The 18,862-nt window shown below is 40.5% G+C and overlaps 2 protein-coding genes across 2 annotated transcripts in view; both read right to left on the bottom strand.

The window, feature by feature from the left end:
- Positions 1 to 18,862, bottom strand: part of LOC120533562 (gastrula zinc finger protein XlCGF26.1-like) — an 813,484-nt gene that overhangs the window by 550,056 nt on the left and 244,566 nt on the right. The window lies entirely within an intron of this gene.
- Positions 1,528 to 18,862, bottom strand: part of LOC120534749 (zinc finger protein OZF-like) — a 40,768-nt gene continuing 23,433 nt past the window's right edge. Inside the window, exons 4-6 of the mRNA XM_039762330.1 lie at positions 13,164 to 13,469; positions 13,010 to 13,050; positions 1,528 to 2,818 (exon numbers count right to left, since the gene is read on the bottom strand). Of these exons, the coding sequence (XP_039618264.1) occupies positions 1,971 to 2,818; positions 13,010 to 13,050; positions 13,164 to 13,469 (1,195 nt within the window). The 3' untranslated portion in view covers positions 1,528 to 1,970. The remainder of the gene's footprint in view (positions 2,819 to 13,009; positions 13,051 to 13,163; positions 13,470 to 18,862) is intronic.

Raw genomic sequence — 18,862 nt, 5'->3', positions numbered from 1 at the left:
GTTTGGCTGAATGTGGAGATGTCAGCTCAGATGTTCTCTTCTACATCGATGCCCAGTGCACTAAAGATGAGGTTAGGCTCCTCGGCGCACACACCGCTTTGTCAATTTTGCTCCCGGGATGGTTGGTTTAGCTTTTGGCTCAAAAGACCATGTAAAAGAGGGGTTTCATGGACCTGGAAAATGTGCTAATTCACAGGGTTTGGCCAACAGAAAGCAGAGTGCAGGAGTCACTGTCAGATGACAGGAGATGACAGACAGGTGACTGTAATTTATTCAAAGCAATAAATATACAACAATAAAGTAAAGTAAGGGAACAGGAAACCTCTTCTGGTCAAAAGGCATGACTTTACTAAACTTTTTGATAATAATAAAAATATTATTTACTGACGCTGAGGAGACTTACAACATTTGAGACACAATTGCTGGCATTTCTTTTGCTTTTCCAGTTTTAGCACAGACAGCTGAAGTGACCTCCTCATGGTGACACACTGCCAATGCCTATCAGTCCTAACATATCAAATCCTTTTGAAATTCATTCTAAAACATTTCTAACAGGTTAACATTACTAGCACCTTATAAAAGATCTCTGAAAGAACATTTTCTGGGTACAAAAAGAAATTCCACCTTTAGTTTAACATAACAACAGTGCAGTAATTAACATTTTAACACCAAAATAAAATGCAGGTATTTCAGAACATTTATATTTTTTGGGTCGTATGCCATGACAAAGGGTTGATACCCCCCCGGTGTAGATCTTCTCCAACGAAGCCCACTTCTGGAGGTGGCACCCAGTCTGAATTCTTTTGTGGCCCAGAAAATTCTGATTTGTGAGAATTGTTGGCCACATTCACTACTGCAATATGGCCATATGTGTAGCAAAGTGTATTCTCTTTTTAATTTTTTTTTGTATCTTTTAGTTATACATTTTTCCAAAAAGCAATTGTTTGTGTAAACTTAGTGTCATATTTGGAGTACGGATGCTAATTAATGTGACGCCTCACAGACGGAAGGCACCCTAAGGCGATGGTGGATGCTGTACAGGTAAGTCTGCTCTCTACAAGCCTTTTCTAATTTTATTCTATTTATTTGACAAGTATATTATTTGGTAATTCTCAAGTGTTAAATAAGTTATGTAACCACACTGAGTTCTTATATACAGTTTTGTATGCTTTATTATCAAAAGTAAACAAACAAAAACAAAATAAAATTTAAAAAAGCGTTTCTTCTTTTAGTGCGCTGCCACAGTGTTAAAACATAATTCGGCGTGGTGAACAGCAATGATCATGTGTATATTTTGGATTTTAATTTTATTGATTTTGTATTAATAGTTAATAGTGTCTATAATTATTAGTAATTTAATTGATTTTTTTAATAAGCATTGGTGAGAAGCTGTTTGTATGAAACCCTGTTCTTTTTTTTTTTGGTTGTTTTTGTCAAAGTAAGTTTTTTTATTTTTTTTTATATTAAAATAGCAAAATATAATATTATAAAGCTGAACTATTATTTATTGTGTGAAGCTATGTATATTGTAAAGTGTTTTTTTTTCTTTTTTCTGATGAAATGTGTATAATATATTGTTAGTAGCTCTATATGTAATACGCATGTTATGAAAACAGAGCTAGGCGCACGGTGGAGGCTGTAGGGACTTTGGTGAGAAGCCGTTTGTATGGCGCCCTGTTCTTTATTTTGTTTCTGGAAAAGGAAAAAGGATATAAACTTCTATTTCTCCTCCATGTTGATCTGTTTTTGACACAACACTAAGTAGCATGAATTTGTGTCAGTTACATGTGCTTACTGTCCTGGCAGGAGTGAACCTCACTCTTTAGTCATGACAGTTCAGTTGTACTTCTCTCCGGTGTGAATTCTGGTGCGTCTCTGAAGTGTACTGCTCTGACAGATTTGTTTACCACATTCCAAACAGCGATATGGCTTCTCTTTGAGATTAATTTCTCAACAATAGTTTAGTTTGCTTATTTTTCATGACAGGACTGAACGTCACTCTTGAGTCCTGAAGGGTTCTTGTTTTTCTGGACTGATTTTTGAACTGCTACTGTTTTTATTCTGTTGTGAACTCTTGTGTGTTTCCGTAGACTGCCCATCTCTGAAAACTGTTTGCCACATTGATTACAGCAATATGGCTTCTCTCCAGTGTGAACTCTCGTGTGTATCTGAAGATGGCCTTTTTGTGAAAACTGTTTACCACATTGACTACAGCAATACGGCTTCTCTCCGGTGTGAACTCTACTGTGATTATGAAGATTGCCTATCTGTGAAAACTGTTTACCACATTCATTACAGCAATATGGCTTCTCTCCGGTGTGAACTCTCATGTGTATCTGAAGATCACAGTTTTGTGAAAACTGTTTACCACATTCATTACAGCAATATGGCTTCTCTCCAGTGTGAACTCTCGTGTGTATATGAAGATCGCCTTTTTGTGAAAACCGTTTTCCACATTCTTTACAGCAATACAGCTTCTCTCCAGTGTGAACTCTTATGTGTTTCTGTAGATTGCTCATACGTGAAAAATGTTTACCACATTGATTACAGCAATATGGCTTCTCTCCAGTGTGAACTCTCGTGTGTTTCTGTAGATGGCTCATCTGTGAAAACTGTTTACCACATTGATTACAGCAATATGGCTTCTCTCCAGTGTGAACTTTCGTGTGTTTCTGAAGATTGCCCATTAGTGAAAACTGTTTACCACATTCATTACAGCAATATGGCTTCTCTCCCGTGTGAACTCTCGTGTGTTTCTGAAGAGCACTCCTGTTAGAGAATTCTTTGCCACATTCCACACAGCAGTGATCTTTCTTTCCTGTGGAAAATTTAAAAAAAAAAAGGCAAAAAAAAATAAGCTTATTATCAATTTGCTGCCTTATTATCAAAATTACCTCACATTAAATACATGATGGCTGAAATTAGGAACAACCTTTGATCAGCATAAGCAATTATAAAACTTTTGTTGTACTTGGAAAACACAATTTGTTAATTTTATATTCTCTATTACAACTTCTCACCAGAGCCACAGGTATAAAACTTCCTTTTGCTCAGCCACATATATACGAAAGCTGTCTCTTATGCAAAAGTTAGGATTTATAAAACTAGAACTTGCCATTTAAATTGGCTCAAAGTTCCCTCACGTTCTGAGCATTTGTAAGTCCCATGCAGACTTTATTTATTTGTGGTTGCATTTTAGCAACTCCAGGTGGAAAAACAAAGAACTGAATAGAAAATCTCATTTCATTACACATTTCACATTCTGATGTTTGACAGGCTACACATGGAGTGAGTTTTGATGTATTACAATGACATTTTCACTCCCTACTGTCATCCTCTTTGAAGTGTGTGCTGAACTGCAGCTTTCATTACAGAGACCACCATGCAGAAATCACACAATCCCTTTTCTCTTACAGTTCTTAACAGCTGAGGGTTATTTGGCGATGGTGAATGGTCTACAGGAAAGGGGGGAAAAGAGTCAGTGCTCTCTACCACATTCCAGCATGCCTCGGAACTGCCATTACTCAAGCCCTTTAGCTGCCTCCCATGCGCACGTGTGTGACAAGAGATACATGCAATATCGTTACCATCAGGCTATGCAAGTCTTGATCAAAATTAAATCTGCAGCAACATCTTCGGTCTTCAGCAGTGGTGGTCGTACTTGGCCTACAAGTCCCTTTATGATTACTGAGCTCACCAGTTTATCTTTTCTTGTTATTGATATCCCAGACACTTTGAATTGGGTTATCTTAAGGATTTCCCGATGTCTCTAATAATTTCATTATCATTTTCCAACTTCTTTGACTTTCATTGGCACAGTTCTTGCCCTCATGTTGATCAATGGCAACTACGGAGACCAAAGGTAGTCTGTAGGTAGGAATAAGCGGAGGTGTCTTAGGCCTGCAAGACTAAAGCAATGAAACACACCTGAGGAATCACAAACACCTCTGGCACCAATTGTCCCAAACATTATGGTTCCCTGAAATGGGAGGACGATTCAGAAAAAGTGCTGTCATTTCTACAAGGTGTGAGAGAAATATTTGCAAATCCACTTAAATGAAAATCAGTAATTTGTACTTTACATCAGAATTATTTAATTTGTAATTTTAAACAGTGGATTAAAGGGGCAAATGCAAGAAGAATGTTTCTTTGTCTCCGCCATAATGGAGGGTACTATATAAAACAGAAAGCCACGGCAAGTATGTAAAGTGCACCTTCAATAATTAGAATGTGTCCTGACATTTATCCACACTTGAACTAAAACCACTTGACACCAAAACAAACAACAAAATGTCTTCTTTCATTCACCAAAGCAAAAGAGAGCAATGGATGAGTGATGCCTCAGTGCACAGGCCTACAGAAGCTGCAGTGACATCGGAGAAAAAATAAAAGATGAGAAAACCGAGGAAGAGCGCAGCTGTTGGTGTTTCAGCTCTACAGGGGAGTGGCAGGTGACACCAGGACTGGTAACCTTTGTGACACGCTGGTGACATTTATACTCACCAATATAATGTTAAAGGGTAGCTACTATCAGGACTTACTTATGTTGACTAAGCTAAAATTTGCCAGGTTTTACTGTTAATTTGATCCAATGTGTGTGTTCATGTATGTAATTATTATCTCTGTTATTTTTGAAAACATCAAGCAATCCAAGCAAGCACTCAATGAAGAGTGCTATAAAGAAGAAATACAACTGAATTAAACAGTTCTAATGGCCAGAGACCCCCTTCTCATACAGAGGAATAAGGTAAATAAAGAGAGAGCCTTGCAAAGTTACTTTCCTTTGTGTAAACAGAAATTGGAAATTTTACAAACAAATTTCTGAGAAGTGGCAAGTCATCCCAATCTACTAATCTGATACACCTAGTTTCTTTACAATACAATTTTTGTATAGCCCAAAATCACACAAGAAGTGTCGCAATGGGCTTTAACAGGCCCTGCCTCTTGACAGCCTCCCAGCCCTGACTCTAAGAAGACAGGGAAAAACTCCCAAAAAAACCTTGTAGGGAACATGGGCGAAACCTTGGGAAAGGCAGTTCAAAGAGAGACCACTTTCCAGGTAGGTTGGGCGTGCTGAGGGTATCAAAATGAAGGGAGTCAATACAATACAATACAATACAATACAGAGAACAGAACAAATCCTCAATACAGTATAAAAATAAAAATTTTAGAAGTATGGAGCAGAATTTAACAGTAGATGATATCATATAAAAAGATTTGAATATATTTAGAGTCCTAGAGACCTCATCCATCAAGCTGCCTCCCCCATTTGGCCATTTCATGGCTGAAACAGCGCTGGGCCAGCCAATCCGATGAAAGGACCCCTCCTTCCCATGATTCCTGCGATCCTCCATCTTTAATACATCATCATCTCGAGTTTTGAAGGTCGCTAAACTCCTTCTCTCCACACTACCAGGTAATTTATTCCACGTGTCTGTGTTTCTCTGTGTGAAGTAAAACTCTCTGATGTTAATGTGAAATTTTCCCTTAACTTTCCAACTGTGTCCTCCTGTTCTTGTTGCTCTTTTTAAATCATCAGCCAAGTAGAGCTCGACTGCTTTAATTACCTTCATGATTTTAAATACTTCAGTCATGCCTCCTCTTAATCTCCATTTGCTTAAACTGAAAAGTTTGAACTCAAACTTTTGATAACTGTGGTATGGCGGGTCCACAGCTCACGTCAAAAAGGCCACTTTTTAAAATAAATAATCGCCGCACTCGCGGCATACAAAGGGAGCATGGTATGTGTGGCTGGAGCGGTTCCCACGTGATTCATGATGCAGACAGTCCTCACTTAAGTGCACAGGTGAAGTGAAGAGTCGTCTGCATCCGTAACTGATGCCGGCAGGAGCCAATTGCCACATCTGATCCATGTCTCCGTGGTAAATAGAAGCGTGAGGTGGCTAGAAAGGGAAGAAAAAAAAAACGGATAGAGGTTGAGAAGGAGAGAAGGCAAGAAGTAGGGAGGAGAAAGCCGGTGCATGAACGAGCGAAGGTGCTCATAGTAGAGAACACCTGCAGCTGAGCAGTGACCCTGGGTGTTTGGCTGGAACCCCGGAAGCAGGCGGTAAAGGTCACTCCCGCTGAGCATTATTGTGGAGGTGGAGTGACTGGAAGGAGGATGGCATTCCGCATAAGGCCAGAAAGGCAGTGGGAGTCAGGACTTGGGATGTGAAAGCCCCAGCGGGAGCGCCCTGGTCGCTGGGGAGCCTAAGTCACGGTCAGGTGAAGCCCATCAGAGCCAGGGATCGGCGAGGTGAACAGACCAGCAAGAGAAGACAGAAAAAATGTCAGCTGCAAGTAAGGTGGCTCCCCTGGTGCATAGCCTGGACAGGAGAAGCAGGGGAGTCACCAGCAGAAAGGTATTGTTTTAACCTCATTTTTAAAGGATTTATGTATTGTTTTTAACCTCCACAATTCACAGCGTTTTATTGGATTTTTTATTTGAAGATTTTTCAGAGACGCTGCACTTATTTATTTGAACACTGTTTTGATTTTGATTGTTGTTTTAATAAAGCACTTTGCACTTTTTACACCATCCTCTTGCTACATTGTTGTGCCTCACTCTCCAGCTCATCGGTGACATTACCGACGATGTTGGGTTTAAGAGCTCCCGAAAGACAGATGGGAGCATGGAGCAGAACCCGGATTGTCACAATAACTCATACCTCGACATCCCTAGAATTAGCCTAGTCACTCTTCACTGAACTTGTCTACCTCTGCTAGGTCTGTTTTGTAGCCTGTAGACTAAAACTGCACACAGTACTCCAGATGAGGCCTGTGGTGTTTTATAAAGCCTCTGCATAACCTCCTGTGACTTGTACTCCACACATCAGGGCGCTAACTAACCTGACATTCTCTTAGCCTTCTTAATGACTTCTGAACTCTCTAGGAGTTGGTGGTGATGACTTCACTACAACTCATAAATCCTTCTCATAAGACCTTCCATTGTGTATATAAACCATACATTTTTACTTACTACATGTAATACTTTGCATTTACTTAAATTCAATTTCATCTTCAACAAATCTGCCCAACCCTGTGTACTGTCTGAATCCCTCTATTGTGATGATTCAACAGATTCTCGATTATCTGCCAAATCCACCTACCTTAGCATCATCTGAAAACGTAACCACCTTGTTATTTTTATTTCCATCCAAATCATTCATATCATTATGCTATTCGATATTCAGAGGCTGTTCCCTTGCGCTCAGCCACGTCAAAAGCTATCGCACAGGAAATTGTGGGGTCTTTGCGTGTGATGGCATCCCTAAAGAAGTTCTTACAGACCAAGAGACGTCTTTCACGTCGGAAAGCATTTAGGGAAATGGCCAAGTTACTTAAAAAAAAGCATTTAAAGTCCGCGGTGTATCATCCACAAACTGATGGTCTAGTAGAGAGATTTAGTCAGACTCTCAAACAAATGCTCCGTAAGGTGCTCAGCTGGGACAGGGTTCTCTCCTTTTGAATTGTTATGAGGACGACAACCTCTGGGAATGTTGGATATTTTAAAAGAAGGACAGAAAGAAGAGGATCTTCCCTCTACCAATATATTAGAATATATCGTGCAGTTACAAGATAGATTTGGGAAAATTCAACTGATATTAAAAACCACTGTCACAAAGATGAGTCACAGACATCATAGAAGGTTTGGGGTAGCCACCCATATATTGTTTCCTGGCTGCAAAATTGAAATAAATTGAAAAGAAATGTTCACAGGTTTCAGTCCAAAATAGTTTGGATATTATGGAGGTAAGATGGCAGCTTTAAAAGGCAGGTAAGGGAAATGAAATCATCAGACCCGGAACCGGAAGTGTTCTCATTATTGGTGCCAGAACCCTGCAGGATTTTCCATGCAGAGCCATTGAGAGAGACAGTCAGCGCACCCTACTGTCCCCTGGTCTGGCGTAGTATTTCTATCATTTAGGCCATTCATCCAACCATCCATTATCTAACCCGCTATATCCTAACTACAGGGTCACGGGGGATTGCTGGAGCCAATCCCAGCCAAAACAGGGTGCAAGGCAAGAAACAAACCTCGGGGAGGGCGCCAGCCCATTGTAGTTAGGCCATTCAGCTCTCTCCCAATCATACGTGTCTGACAATATATTTATATAGCAGTGGCCCTCACACTGGCCCTTGTAGGACACTACTCTTACAACCACAAAGTTCTGATAGGGTTCTTCGCACCATAACCCTCTGCTTCCTGTGTTTAGCCAATTCTGCACCAATCTGCACACCACACTGTGAACTTTCACTTCTTTTAGTTTAGTGGCACCTTATCAGATACTTTCTGAAAGTCCAGATAAATAATGTCATCTGCTCCACTTTGATCATATCCATTGGTTGGTTTCTCATAGATTTCCACCATGTTAGTATAACGCAACCTCCCTCATCTGAATCCATGCTGACTGTTTAGTAAAACTCCTGTTCTTGCCCTGTGTCACTCAATCTTTTCCTTAATAATTCCTTTCATTTATTTTCTTGTGATGCTGTGGTGTTATGGGTCCACAGCTCGTTGAGCAAAGGCCATTCATTTTAAATAAGTAATCGACGTGCTCGCGGCTTAGCGAGGAGTCGTTAGAATATAGCGAGCCGTGGGACGATCCGTAGGGTGTGGGCGTTTCTCACCAAGTGAACAGGTGAGGAACTGCCCACATTCGTGATTGTCCCATGGCTAATGCTGCAGCTGTTGTGGCCCACGTCATTTTAAAAAGCGCGAGTCGGTTGTGGGGGGAAAAGAAACGATCAGAGAGGAGAAAGGAGATGAGGAAAGAGGACGGAGGTTACAGGGAGCGAGGAAGCATGTGGTGCAAGAGAGACGGACAGGCGGTGTGTGCGGGTGGTGAGCGCACGATCTAGGGCAGCTGTAAGGAAGCTGGGTGTTAGGCCAACACCCAGGCATTTCAGTTGGATGTCGCTCCCGCTGAGCGATCAGGTAGCGGGAGTGACCAGGGAAGGCGACTGGCCGCAGAGAGGCCATGGAAAGGCAGCGGAAGTCGGGAGACTTGGTGGTTGGAATCCCAACGTGGGCGACCTGGCCATTGGTGGAAACCAAGTTCTTCGAGGCTGGGATGAGTGCCATACCGGAGCCAGGGTTCGGGAGGTCTCCAGTCTCATGCGTGTGTTTCCGGAGGGCAGCTGCAGAGAGCGTCTTGCCTGCTGCTAAGCCCTAACGGGATAGGCAGGCGAGACGCTAATAGAAACGATGCACCGGCTTTGTTATTGTTTTAAAGACTGCTTCCTAAAGAAGATTTTTTACCTCTGGTTTTAAAGGATTGTTTTTCTAATGGTTTTAACCTCCACTTTTCATCTTAAAGTATTTATTTATTTATTGAATGAACTGCACTATTTATGGAACACTGTTTTTGTTGACTGTTTTTAATAAAAGCACCGTTTTCACTTTTAACCATCCCCTTGTTCAGATGCTCAATTATTGCCTCCATTGACTAGCTCACTCGGTTTCATTATCGACGGTGTTGGGTTCAAGGGTTCCCAAACAGCCATGGGAGCGTGGAGCCAGAACCCACATCGTCACAGATGCAAGTTAAGCTTACTGACCTGTTGATACTTCAGTTTTCCCAATCACCCTTTCTATATTAATGGGATTACATTTTTCAGTTCATAAAAATTGTCCCAGTGTGCAGTGACTACTATAAACTATCCATCAAAGGATTATACTGTATATACTGTATATTTACTAAACTCTGTAAGCATTTGAGGATAAATAACATCTGGTCCTGGGGATTTGTTTGATTTCAACAAATTCAATCTTCACAGCACTTCTCTCTCTAAAATTTCCAAATCCCTCAGTACCTCCTGTGGTATAGCAGTTCACGTCAAGAGGCCATTTTTAAAATAATCACTGTACTTGCGGCTTAGCGAGGGAGCGTGGTGGTGTGTGGCCGAAGCAGTTCCAGGGGAATTCATGATGTGGCCATTTCTCACCTAAATGCACAGGTGAGAAAACATCCGCATCCATAATTGTTCCCGGGAGCTGCTGAATGCAACAGCTGCCACGTCCTCATCATAAGTAGAAGCGCGAGGCGGCTAGGCTAGGAGAGGGAAGAGAAATGAAAGAAAGAAATGGAGGTTGCAGGAGTGTGGTAGAAAAGCAGGAAGCAGTGAAGAGAAAGCCAGTGTGTGTTAGAGAGAGACAGCGAGCGAGTGAGCGCTCACAGGCTGATGGACAGTGAGGCCTAGCAGTGTGTTTGGCTGACACCCAAGGGCCATAGGCAGTGGTCGCTCCTGCTGAGCATTTTATGAAGAGCGGGAGTAACCGGAAGAAGGATGGCTGGCCGCGTAAGGCCGAGAAGGCTGCGGGAGTCAGGAGGCTTGGAAGATTTCCTGGCGTGAGCATCCTGGTTGTTAGGGAAGCCAAGTCTCAGTCTGGAAGGAGCGGAACCGAAGCCAGGGATTGGGAAGCCTCCAGATCAGTAGTGGAAAGAAGGTCAGCTGCAGGTAGGGCGACTCTCCTGTTGCGGGGGCCATATGGGAGAAGCAGGGGAACTGCCAGGTAAAAGACGACATCGGGCTTTGTGTTTAAAAAGGAATGCTTACAACATTGTTTTAACCTCGTCGTTTTAAAGGATTTATTTATTGTTTTAACTGCCACTTCACCCCTGTTTTACGGATTATTTATTTATTGAAGATTTAAAAGCACTGCATTATTTATTTGGACACTTATGGTTTTGTTGGTTTAAATAAAAGCCCTTTGCACTTTTTGCACAATCCCCTTGCTTTGTTGTGCCTCACTGCCGGGCACATCGGTAACATTACCGACGGTGATGGGTTCAAGGGCTCCCAATAGCAAGATGGGAGTGTTGAGCAGAACCCGCATCGTCACACCTCCTTAGTAGTTCCTGTTACAACTGAGAGGTTATGCACTTTTTCAGAAATGAAATCTTCAGAAAATGGAAAGTTTAGAGCATTTTATATTTCACTACCTGAGTATTGTAATTCCCCTTTATTGTTCATGTGGCACTTCACTTTCTCCTTGACTGTTATTTTACTCCTGAAATACTGAAAGAATGTCTTTGGCTGCAATATTTCTCTTTAACTGTCTTTTAGGCATATCTTTCGTAATGTTTGCTCTCAAATGCACTACTGTTAGCAGTTATTCATCTTAAATGATTTATTGAATTTGTTCTTTTTTTTCCTTTGCAGCTTCTTTTTTACCTCCTTATTTTCCCACTCCAGAGATTTTATTAATTGCTTTGAATCCATCCCGCATCATATGTAAAATGTTTAACTTCTTTCTGCTAACAAATCACAGTAGCTTTTGCCTGCTTATTGTTGTGACACTGACTTGCCGGCAACTTCAAAAGCTTTCTCCATCCTCCGCCCCACAGACACAAAGGTTGGAGTAAGACTGGAGTAACACCTGCTGTTGTGTGAATAACCAAAAAAAACCCTTGTAAATAGAAAAAAAAAAAATTAGAAAAACTATTAAACTGCTTCTCTGCTCCTTAATAGCTACTTAAAAAAAAAAAACAAAGTGTTTAGGAGCAAAAGTCATATTTAATGCACACTCACATAGAAGGAGCACAGACTAGCACAGAACACACAGCCTTTGTCACTTTATAATTTAAGAATGATGTCAACATGTCAGTCTAAGTTGTTTCTCCAATCCACTACTTCAATTGTAAATTCAAAGGTTTGACATTTCATCCAAATACTTCTGTAAGGATGTCACAAGAACCTTAGAAGAACTGAAGAGATGTGTAAAGCTGGCAAATGTGATAAAAGAATTTTTGAAGACCTGGATGTCCATCAATGCATAGAGAGCCATACTGTCTACGAAAATGGAGGACACTCACTACTGGAAAGGGCAACCCACCAAGATCACAGCATGAAAGCAGAGATGAATAGGGACAGGCAGAGCAAAGGGCCTGCAGACGTCTTCAGGACTTGAGAAAGTCTCTGTCCTTGTGCTCTTATGGAGAAAAGCATAAGAAAGTAGTTTACAGAATGGGAACACAATCAAGCAAAACCATCAATGCACATCTGAAAACTTGTAAAAGATCATCAAGATGTTCCAGAACAGACATGTTCTATGAATGAATGAGACAAAAGTTGAAGTCTTTGGTCAAAACATGCAACACCATGTTTGGAGGTAACACAAAAGTGGACATTGATACTAAAGACTCAAGGTGAATGGAGCATCATGGTTTGGCATGCTTGTTTCTTCATGGCCTGGAACACCTGACATGATCAGCGGTCACTGAATGAAAATATTATCAAGAAATCTGACAGGAAAATAGAAGCTTAACAAAAATTGAGTGATGACACAGGACAATGAGCCCAAACACAGGAAGAAATCAAAAACAGAAAGGGTTAAACATACGGTAACTGGTGTTCTGGAATGGCCAATAAGAGACACGAGATGCTGTGGCCTGACCTAAAGAGAACTGAACAGAAAAGGGCTCACAGGGATGAAGGAACTGAAAAGGTGTGGAATGAAGGAATGGGTTAAAATTCATTGCTGTTCAGTAGCTACAAAATTTTGTGAAGGTCATAACTGTTAAAGAAAGGTCAACCAGTCTGTAAAGATAGGAGGGTCAGGGAGTGGACTGTGAATGTTTAAACGATGTGTTCAGGACTGACAAGAAGCCATTCGATTGTTTGTGTTATTACAGTAGTTTAGGACAACTGAGGCTGTCTGTAATCAGAGCTTAGTTGAAGATTGGACTACATTGTTAAGAGGAATTAATATGGATACCCAGGAAATTCCAGAGGGATCAATACCTTTGTCTTGCTCTTGGACATTTGTATAGCACTCTTTATCGAGGATAGGCTGAGGACTTCTGCATAAAGTCACTATAATGGAAGAATAGCAAACTGCTAAACCTTACATAACAATAGATAAAATCTCAAACTATATTTAAACACACAATAAAATAAAGTATTTTCACTCTATTTCTAAGTTTCTCCTAAGAATCACAAGATCCAACTTTTGAAGCTCATAAACCCCAAACCTAAATCTTACACATTTTTATTTTGCACTTACTTTTTCCAGACTTCTTTGAAGGTGGTCGCTTATTTTCTGAGCTCTAACAGATGTAGTTTCCTCAGCCCTCTTTGGTTCAGACTTTAATGATTCAGACTTCACATTGATAGAAGGCTCTGGAGATGAACAGTGTCTGCTCTGAGAAGAGTCTAACCTGGTCACCACTCCATCTTGACAGCCATCAGGACGGTTGTCTTCTTTTACACTGTCCAGATTTGTATGGATATGTTTCTCAATACTGACAGATTTCTCTTCAGGTTCTTCTTTAATGCCCACTGGCTGCAGTTCACTGTCCTCCTCCTTGATGCTCAGACTTTCCTGTTTCAGGTAGATGGACTTCCAATCACAGTCCTCTTCCTTAATATTTACAGTTTTCTCCATGATATTTGCGTCCACATCACAGGTGTCCTGTTTCACATCCATTGAGATGTTCCAGCAAACAGCAGCTTTTTCTTTTTCTCTGTGAAAAGAACAGGAATCAACTTCATTAAAACTTCATCACTTATGTCTAAAGACACTTGAATATCATTTTAGAACAGGCTCTATGTTATGGTTTATGTAAAGTTAGACAGTTTGTAGCATGCTGACAGTAACTCATTGCTCTTCGTTTCAGATTATCAGATGTGAAACAATATTGGGAGTGGAGTGAAGGTCCAACAGACTCTGAAAAAGAAGACCATCTTACAGAGTTGTGGGTCAGCAGTATTCACTACTTGAATTAAACATACAGTGCTGCTGGGGTCCCAGAATGGTCTTATCAGTTTATATTAATAACAATAATACATTTTATTTAATAGGCTCCTTAATTAGCACTCAAGGTTACCTTACAATAAAGTTAAACAACATTAGTAAAATTAAAACAAGAGAATGATCAATCAAAAAGAAATAAATTAGCAAACAAACAAAGATAACTGACAGTACAAGTGTAAAACTCACAATTGGTATGCCAGTTTGAAAAGATCAGTTTTGAGGGTAGTTTTAAAATGTGTTATTGAATCAAAATGACAATTATGAGAGGGAAGAGAATTCCCGAGATGAGGAGCACAATGAGAGACGATCGAGCTCCCATAGCACTGAGTCTGATGTGTGGTACAGAAAGTTGAGCTGCAGATGAGGATCTGAGTGAGTGAGAGGAGTGTCAGTCTGTAGGAGATCAGTGAGGTTGTAAAGAGCTTTCAACGTTAAGAGCAGTGTTTAGTATTGTATTCTGTAGTTAACAGGGAGACAGTGAAGTTGAGAGAGAATCGGTGTAATATGTTCAGTGGATTTAGAACAGCAGGTTATTATCCTGGTAGCGGAATTTTGAAGAAGTTGTAAGCAATGGATACGTTTTTGTGGGATGCCAGATAGAATAGCATTACAGTAATCTATACGTGAGGTGACTCGGGCATTAACTAATACTTTAGTACTGTGTTGCGCAAGAACAGGACAAAGTCTACAAATGTTTCAGAGATGGAAGAAGGCAGTCCGAGAAAGGTTACCTTTATGGGAAAAATTTAATAAATAATAAATTATTATTATTATTATCATTATTATTATGTAATAATTGCCCATAATAGTTTATAAACGGATATAAATAATTGCATTTAAATAATTCACCAAAATCTGTTGTATGTAAATGATATTGATGAAGGTTTGTATAAGTAGGCGCACAGGATTGTGTTAAGAAACAGAAAAGTCTGGAGGGAGAAGATGAAAGAGGAACCTAACTTTGCTGAAATGCGCAGCTGCAACAGGAGAAGACAAGCAAGTGAAATAAGGGGTTTGTTAGCTTAGGCTGACAGGTGTAACTGATGGTGCGTAACTTCTATTTCTGTTAGTAGGTTTGACAAACCTTTTCAATTCATTAAAGGCCACCAGAACCCTCTTTACCCACTGAATCAATCATAACTTTTGATTGTGCTATCAGATTTAATAAAACCACCTTGTTGTCACTAAATGTTTTCAAGTGCATTGTTCTGTTAAACTGTGACCATCCCTTCTCCATTAGTAAACAGCTGATTGACCTGACCTAAGCTCTTTAACTGCACCGCCATAACAGGGATGGATGTGTGTCGTGTTAAAAGGAAAAAATGTTTTAACTCAATAAGAAAGGGCAGAGCGGCCTCTTTTCAATTAGGAGGCCACGTTCCTTCAATGTGGGAGATAACATAATTCACATCTTCTATTACATTCTGATGACCAGTGTGATTTTCTACATTGCGATGTGCTGAGCTGTGCACATCACGTCAAGAGAGGCCGACTGAATGAACAGGCTAATTAAAATGGCAAGATCAGTCATGGGACGCACCCTGGACCCCATAGAGTTCATAGCTGAGGAGAGGATTAAAACAAAACTGAGAGCCATTATGAACAATGCTACACATCCTCTCTCTCACACAGTAAAATGGAGTTCTTTCAAATTATTCTGCATAAGTGTGTCAAGAAACACTATGGGGCTCCTTTATACCAACAGTAATACGTCTGCTAATGTCTCACGATGACTGTGACAGCCAATTCAGAACATTTCTTTCCTTTTATTTTTCTTCCATCATAGTCATTCTGGTGTGTGTTCAGACCAAAGTGTGTGTGTATGTTTATTTACTCTTTTATCTACCTTTTTTATATTTTCTGTAACTTGTACCTGGTAACAAATAAAGTTCCACTGAGTCAATTCTATCTATTGTTGGACACTGGATTTGCTTAATCTGTTTGTTTAAATTGGCGCACATTTTTAATTTTATTGGGTACAACTTCAGAAGAGTGACTTTGATACAACACATATGTCATTTGAGCCAGTTAGTGAGGGAGGTCGTGGTGGTCAGCTTAATAATTAGGGAGTTTGGTCGCAGGTGGACACACAGGTGACATCGCAGAGTGGAGGTGAGACTTGTGCTGGTATTTCTTAAGAGGGCAACATTTACTGTGTGAGGTGATTATTGTGCTGTGAGAAAGACACCCATCGTGTGGACTGACTGAGGGGGCAAGAGAGGTAAACATTTGAGCTGGTGGTGGTTTTTAAATTGATTTTATGATCTTGAGTTTACTTTGTTTGGGGGGGTAGATCTTGCTGATTGAGATCAAAACCTGGTGCTGTGATTGTCTCAGTGAGCACTGAAGAGGTAAATCTTAGCCCTACTTAATAATTAATCCACAAATCAATTAGCGAAAATCAATATTTTTTTATGTTATTTTTGACAGTGGCTGTTTTTGGCCTCTGTTTCCTCAGATTGTGATTATTTATTGAATTAATGTATTTACCAGTTTTCTGCTGGTCAGTTGAAGGTGGCATTTGGAGTTGTAAATCAACCTGAACCACTTTCTCCCTAATCTTTGTGAAATGAGCTTGGACTGTAGGAATACACGGTAAGTAATCAAAATGTAGATTAAAAGGTGGCAACTGTGCGAGTGGATGATGTGAAGAAGAACATGGACTCAAAAACGTGAAGTGAACTGGAGACACACACACACTGATGACTGAATAGAAAAGACGCACGGGCAGCCACATGGGGATTGACTCGAGTCAAGTTCGGTGCTGGGCTGGAGGTCGCGCTGCTCGCCCCTCGCTTAAATCGTGTGCAGAGTTGAGTGAATGAGAACTTACACATCCATAAAACGTTAACTCCAAACCCTGAGCACTTATCTTTGTTTGTCTCTCTGTGTTCAAATTCTTAATGTGAAGACTTTTCAGCAAAACATCGCACTCTCAAATAACCTTACAGTTTTTATATAACTTAATATAATCTATGAATCAATTTACACTCCTCACCATACTTTAATAATTGTTGTAATGTTAATTTACCCATTCTGAGAGATTTAAAATGTTGAACTTAATGTAATTTACATGCCACACACACTAATAATACACACTCTACAGTCTCTAGCTGATTACGTGATCTACACACTCCAGACTGGTGCTGCCTTGTCTTGAACTGTGTATAATTTAACCTAATATGCCCAATCCCGATGCATGTTAATATCATTTCTTCTCTTCTTGTTCTGCCTGCTTTTCCTATGAATCTCACTCTGCTTTCTACTCTGTACATAGGCCTTCCCTTACTGTCAGTGTCCCACATGATTTGCCACATCTGATCGATTTTTATTCGCATCAGTCTGTTAACTTCTGATTTACTAAATGCTAATTCTAATTCAATAATAGAAGATGTTTAGTTGCTTTTATTGCCAAATCATCAACAATTTTGTTTCCTTTAACTCCTTTATGTGTTGGGACCCATAAAAAACTATCATATCAACTCAAATGCTCTAATTGATATAAAATTTGAAGCACTGTGGCAGACCACTTTGAATTTGCTCTGCTAAAGAGTTTAAACAAAAGTAGATTAAGAGGTGACATGATTGAAGTGTTTAAAATTATGAAGGGAATTAGTCCAGTGGATCGAGACGGTTATTTTAAAATGAGCTCATCAAGAACACGGGGACACAGTTGGAAACTTGTTAAGGGTTAATTTCGCATAAACATTAAGAAGTTTTTCTTTACACAAAGAACGATAAACACTTAAAACTACCAAGTAGTGTGAAAGACAGTAAGATGTTGGTGACTTTCAAAACTCGACTTGATGTTATTTTGGAAGAAATAAGTGGACTGGACTGGCGCTTTGTTGGGCTGAATGGCCTGTTCTCGTCTAGAGTGTTCTAATGTTATACACAACGCATTTCAAAGATGTCCACCCGCAGCACATCAGAGAGGCTGAGAGAAACGGCGCAGATCAGTCACCGGCACACAGACACACACTTGGGACACTCCAGTGTGAGCGCTGTTAGTATTCATTGATCCAAACTCTGTAGCTGAAATACTGTACTGTGTATGTAAAGTGTAATGTGACTAAAAGTATGTGCTGCACAACTAAATACAGCTGTCATTCAACATGAAACAGCGCCTGGACATCACTTTACATGCCTTGTGGTGAAAAGAAAACCCGGCGAGTTTTATGGAGGTTGACATTAAAGGTTCACTTGAGTGCTAAAGCTAAACAACAGTGCAGATTATCAAAGCTCTCTATATGAATACAAGGTGGTGCAACTCTGGACATGTAAACATCAAAATCTCCACTTGCTGCAGGGACATCAAACTGTTGGCCGTACGTCTGCATCCCTATTAGCCCAGAGAGTTTGGACACATCATTGTTGTTATTGTTTACATCCCTCCTCGAACGGACATGAAGATAGCGGGTAATATTATCCATTCCGATGTGGCAAAATTACAAACACAACACCCCGAAGTGTTTGTGCTAATCTCTGGAGATTTAACCATGTGACACTGGACAAAATATTACCTGCCTTCTCCCTGTATGTGGATTCTAACACCTGAGGAAATAGGACTATCGACCTACTGTAAGCAAAAGTTAAAGACACATACAGAGCCACCCGCTGCCTGCACTTTTGAAAGCAGATCATAACCTGGTTCTGTTTCAGCCTCACTAAAAACCAAAAGTGAGGGAGCTACCTACAACCACAGGCTTATTCAGGTAGTGGTCCCCTGAGGCAGAGCAGGCTCTGAGAGACTGGTTTGGAATTACGGACTGGGATATTCTGCAGGGATCACATAGTGAGAACACTGAGGAGGTTGTTGACTACACTACTGACTACATCAACTTCTTCATGGACATTGTAGTTCTAGTAAGAAGAGTACGCTGCTATGCTAACAACATCCATGGATTACAAGTGACATCAAGGGCTTTTTGAACCAGAAGAAAAGGGCTTTTAAAGGCGGTGATCAGCATGAGTTCAAGCTTGTGCAGAAGGAACTCCGAGTCCAGTTCAGGGCGGCGAAGGAGCAGTACAGGAGAAAGCTGGAGCAGAAGTTGCAGAATAACAGCATGAAGTGTGGGATGGGATGAAGATCATCATTGGCTG

Source organism: Polypterus senegalus, chromosome 8, assembly GCF_016835505.1.
Source record: "Polypterus senegalus isolate Bchr_013 chromosome 8, ASM1683550v1, whole genome shotgun sequence".
NCBI lineage: Eukaryota > Metazoa > Chordata > Cladistia > Polypteriformes > Polypteridae > Polypterus > Polypterus senegalus.
The sequence above is the reverse complement of the archived record's forward strand: the minus strand, read 5'-3'. Positions and strand labels throughout refer to the sequence as shown.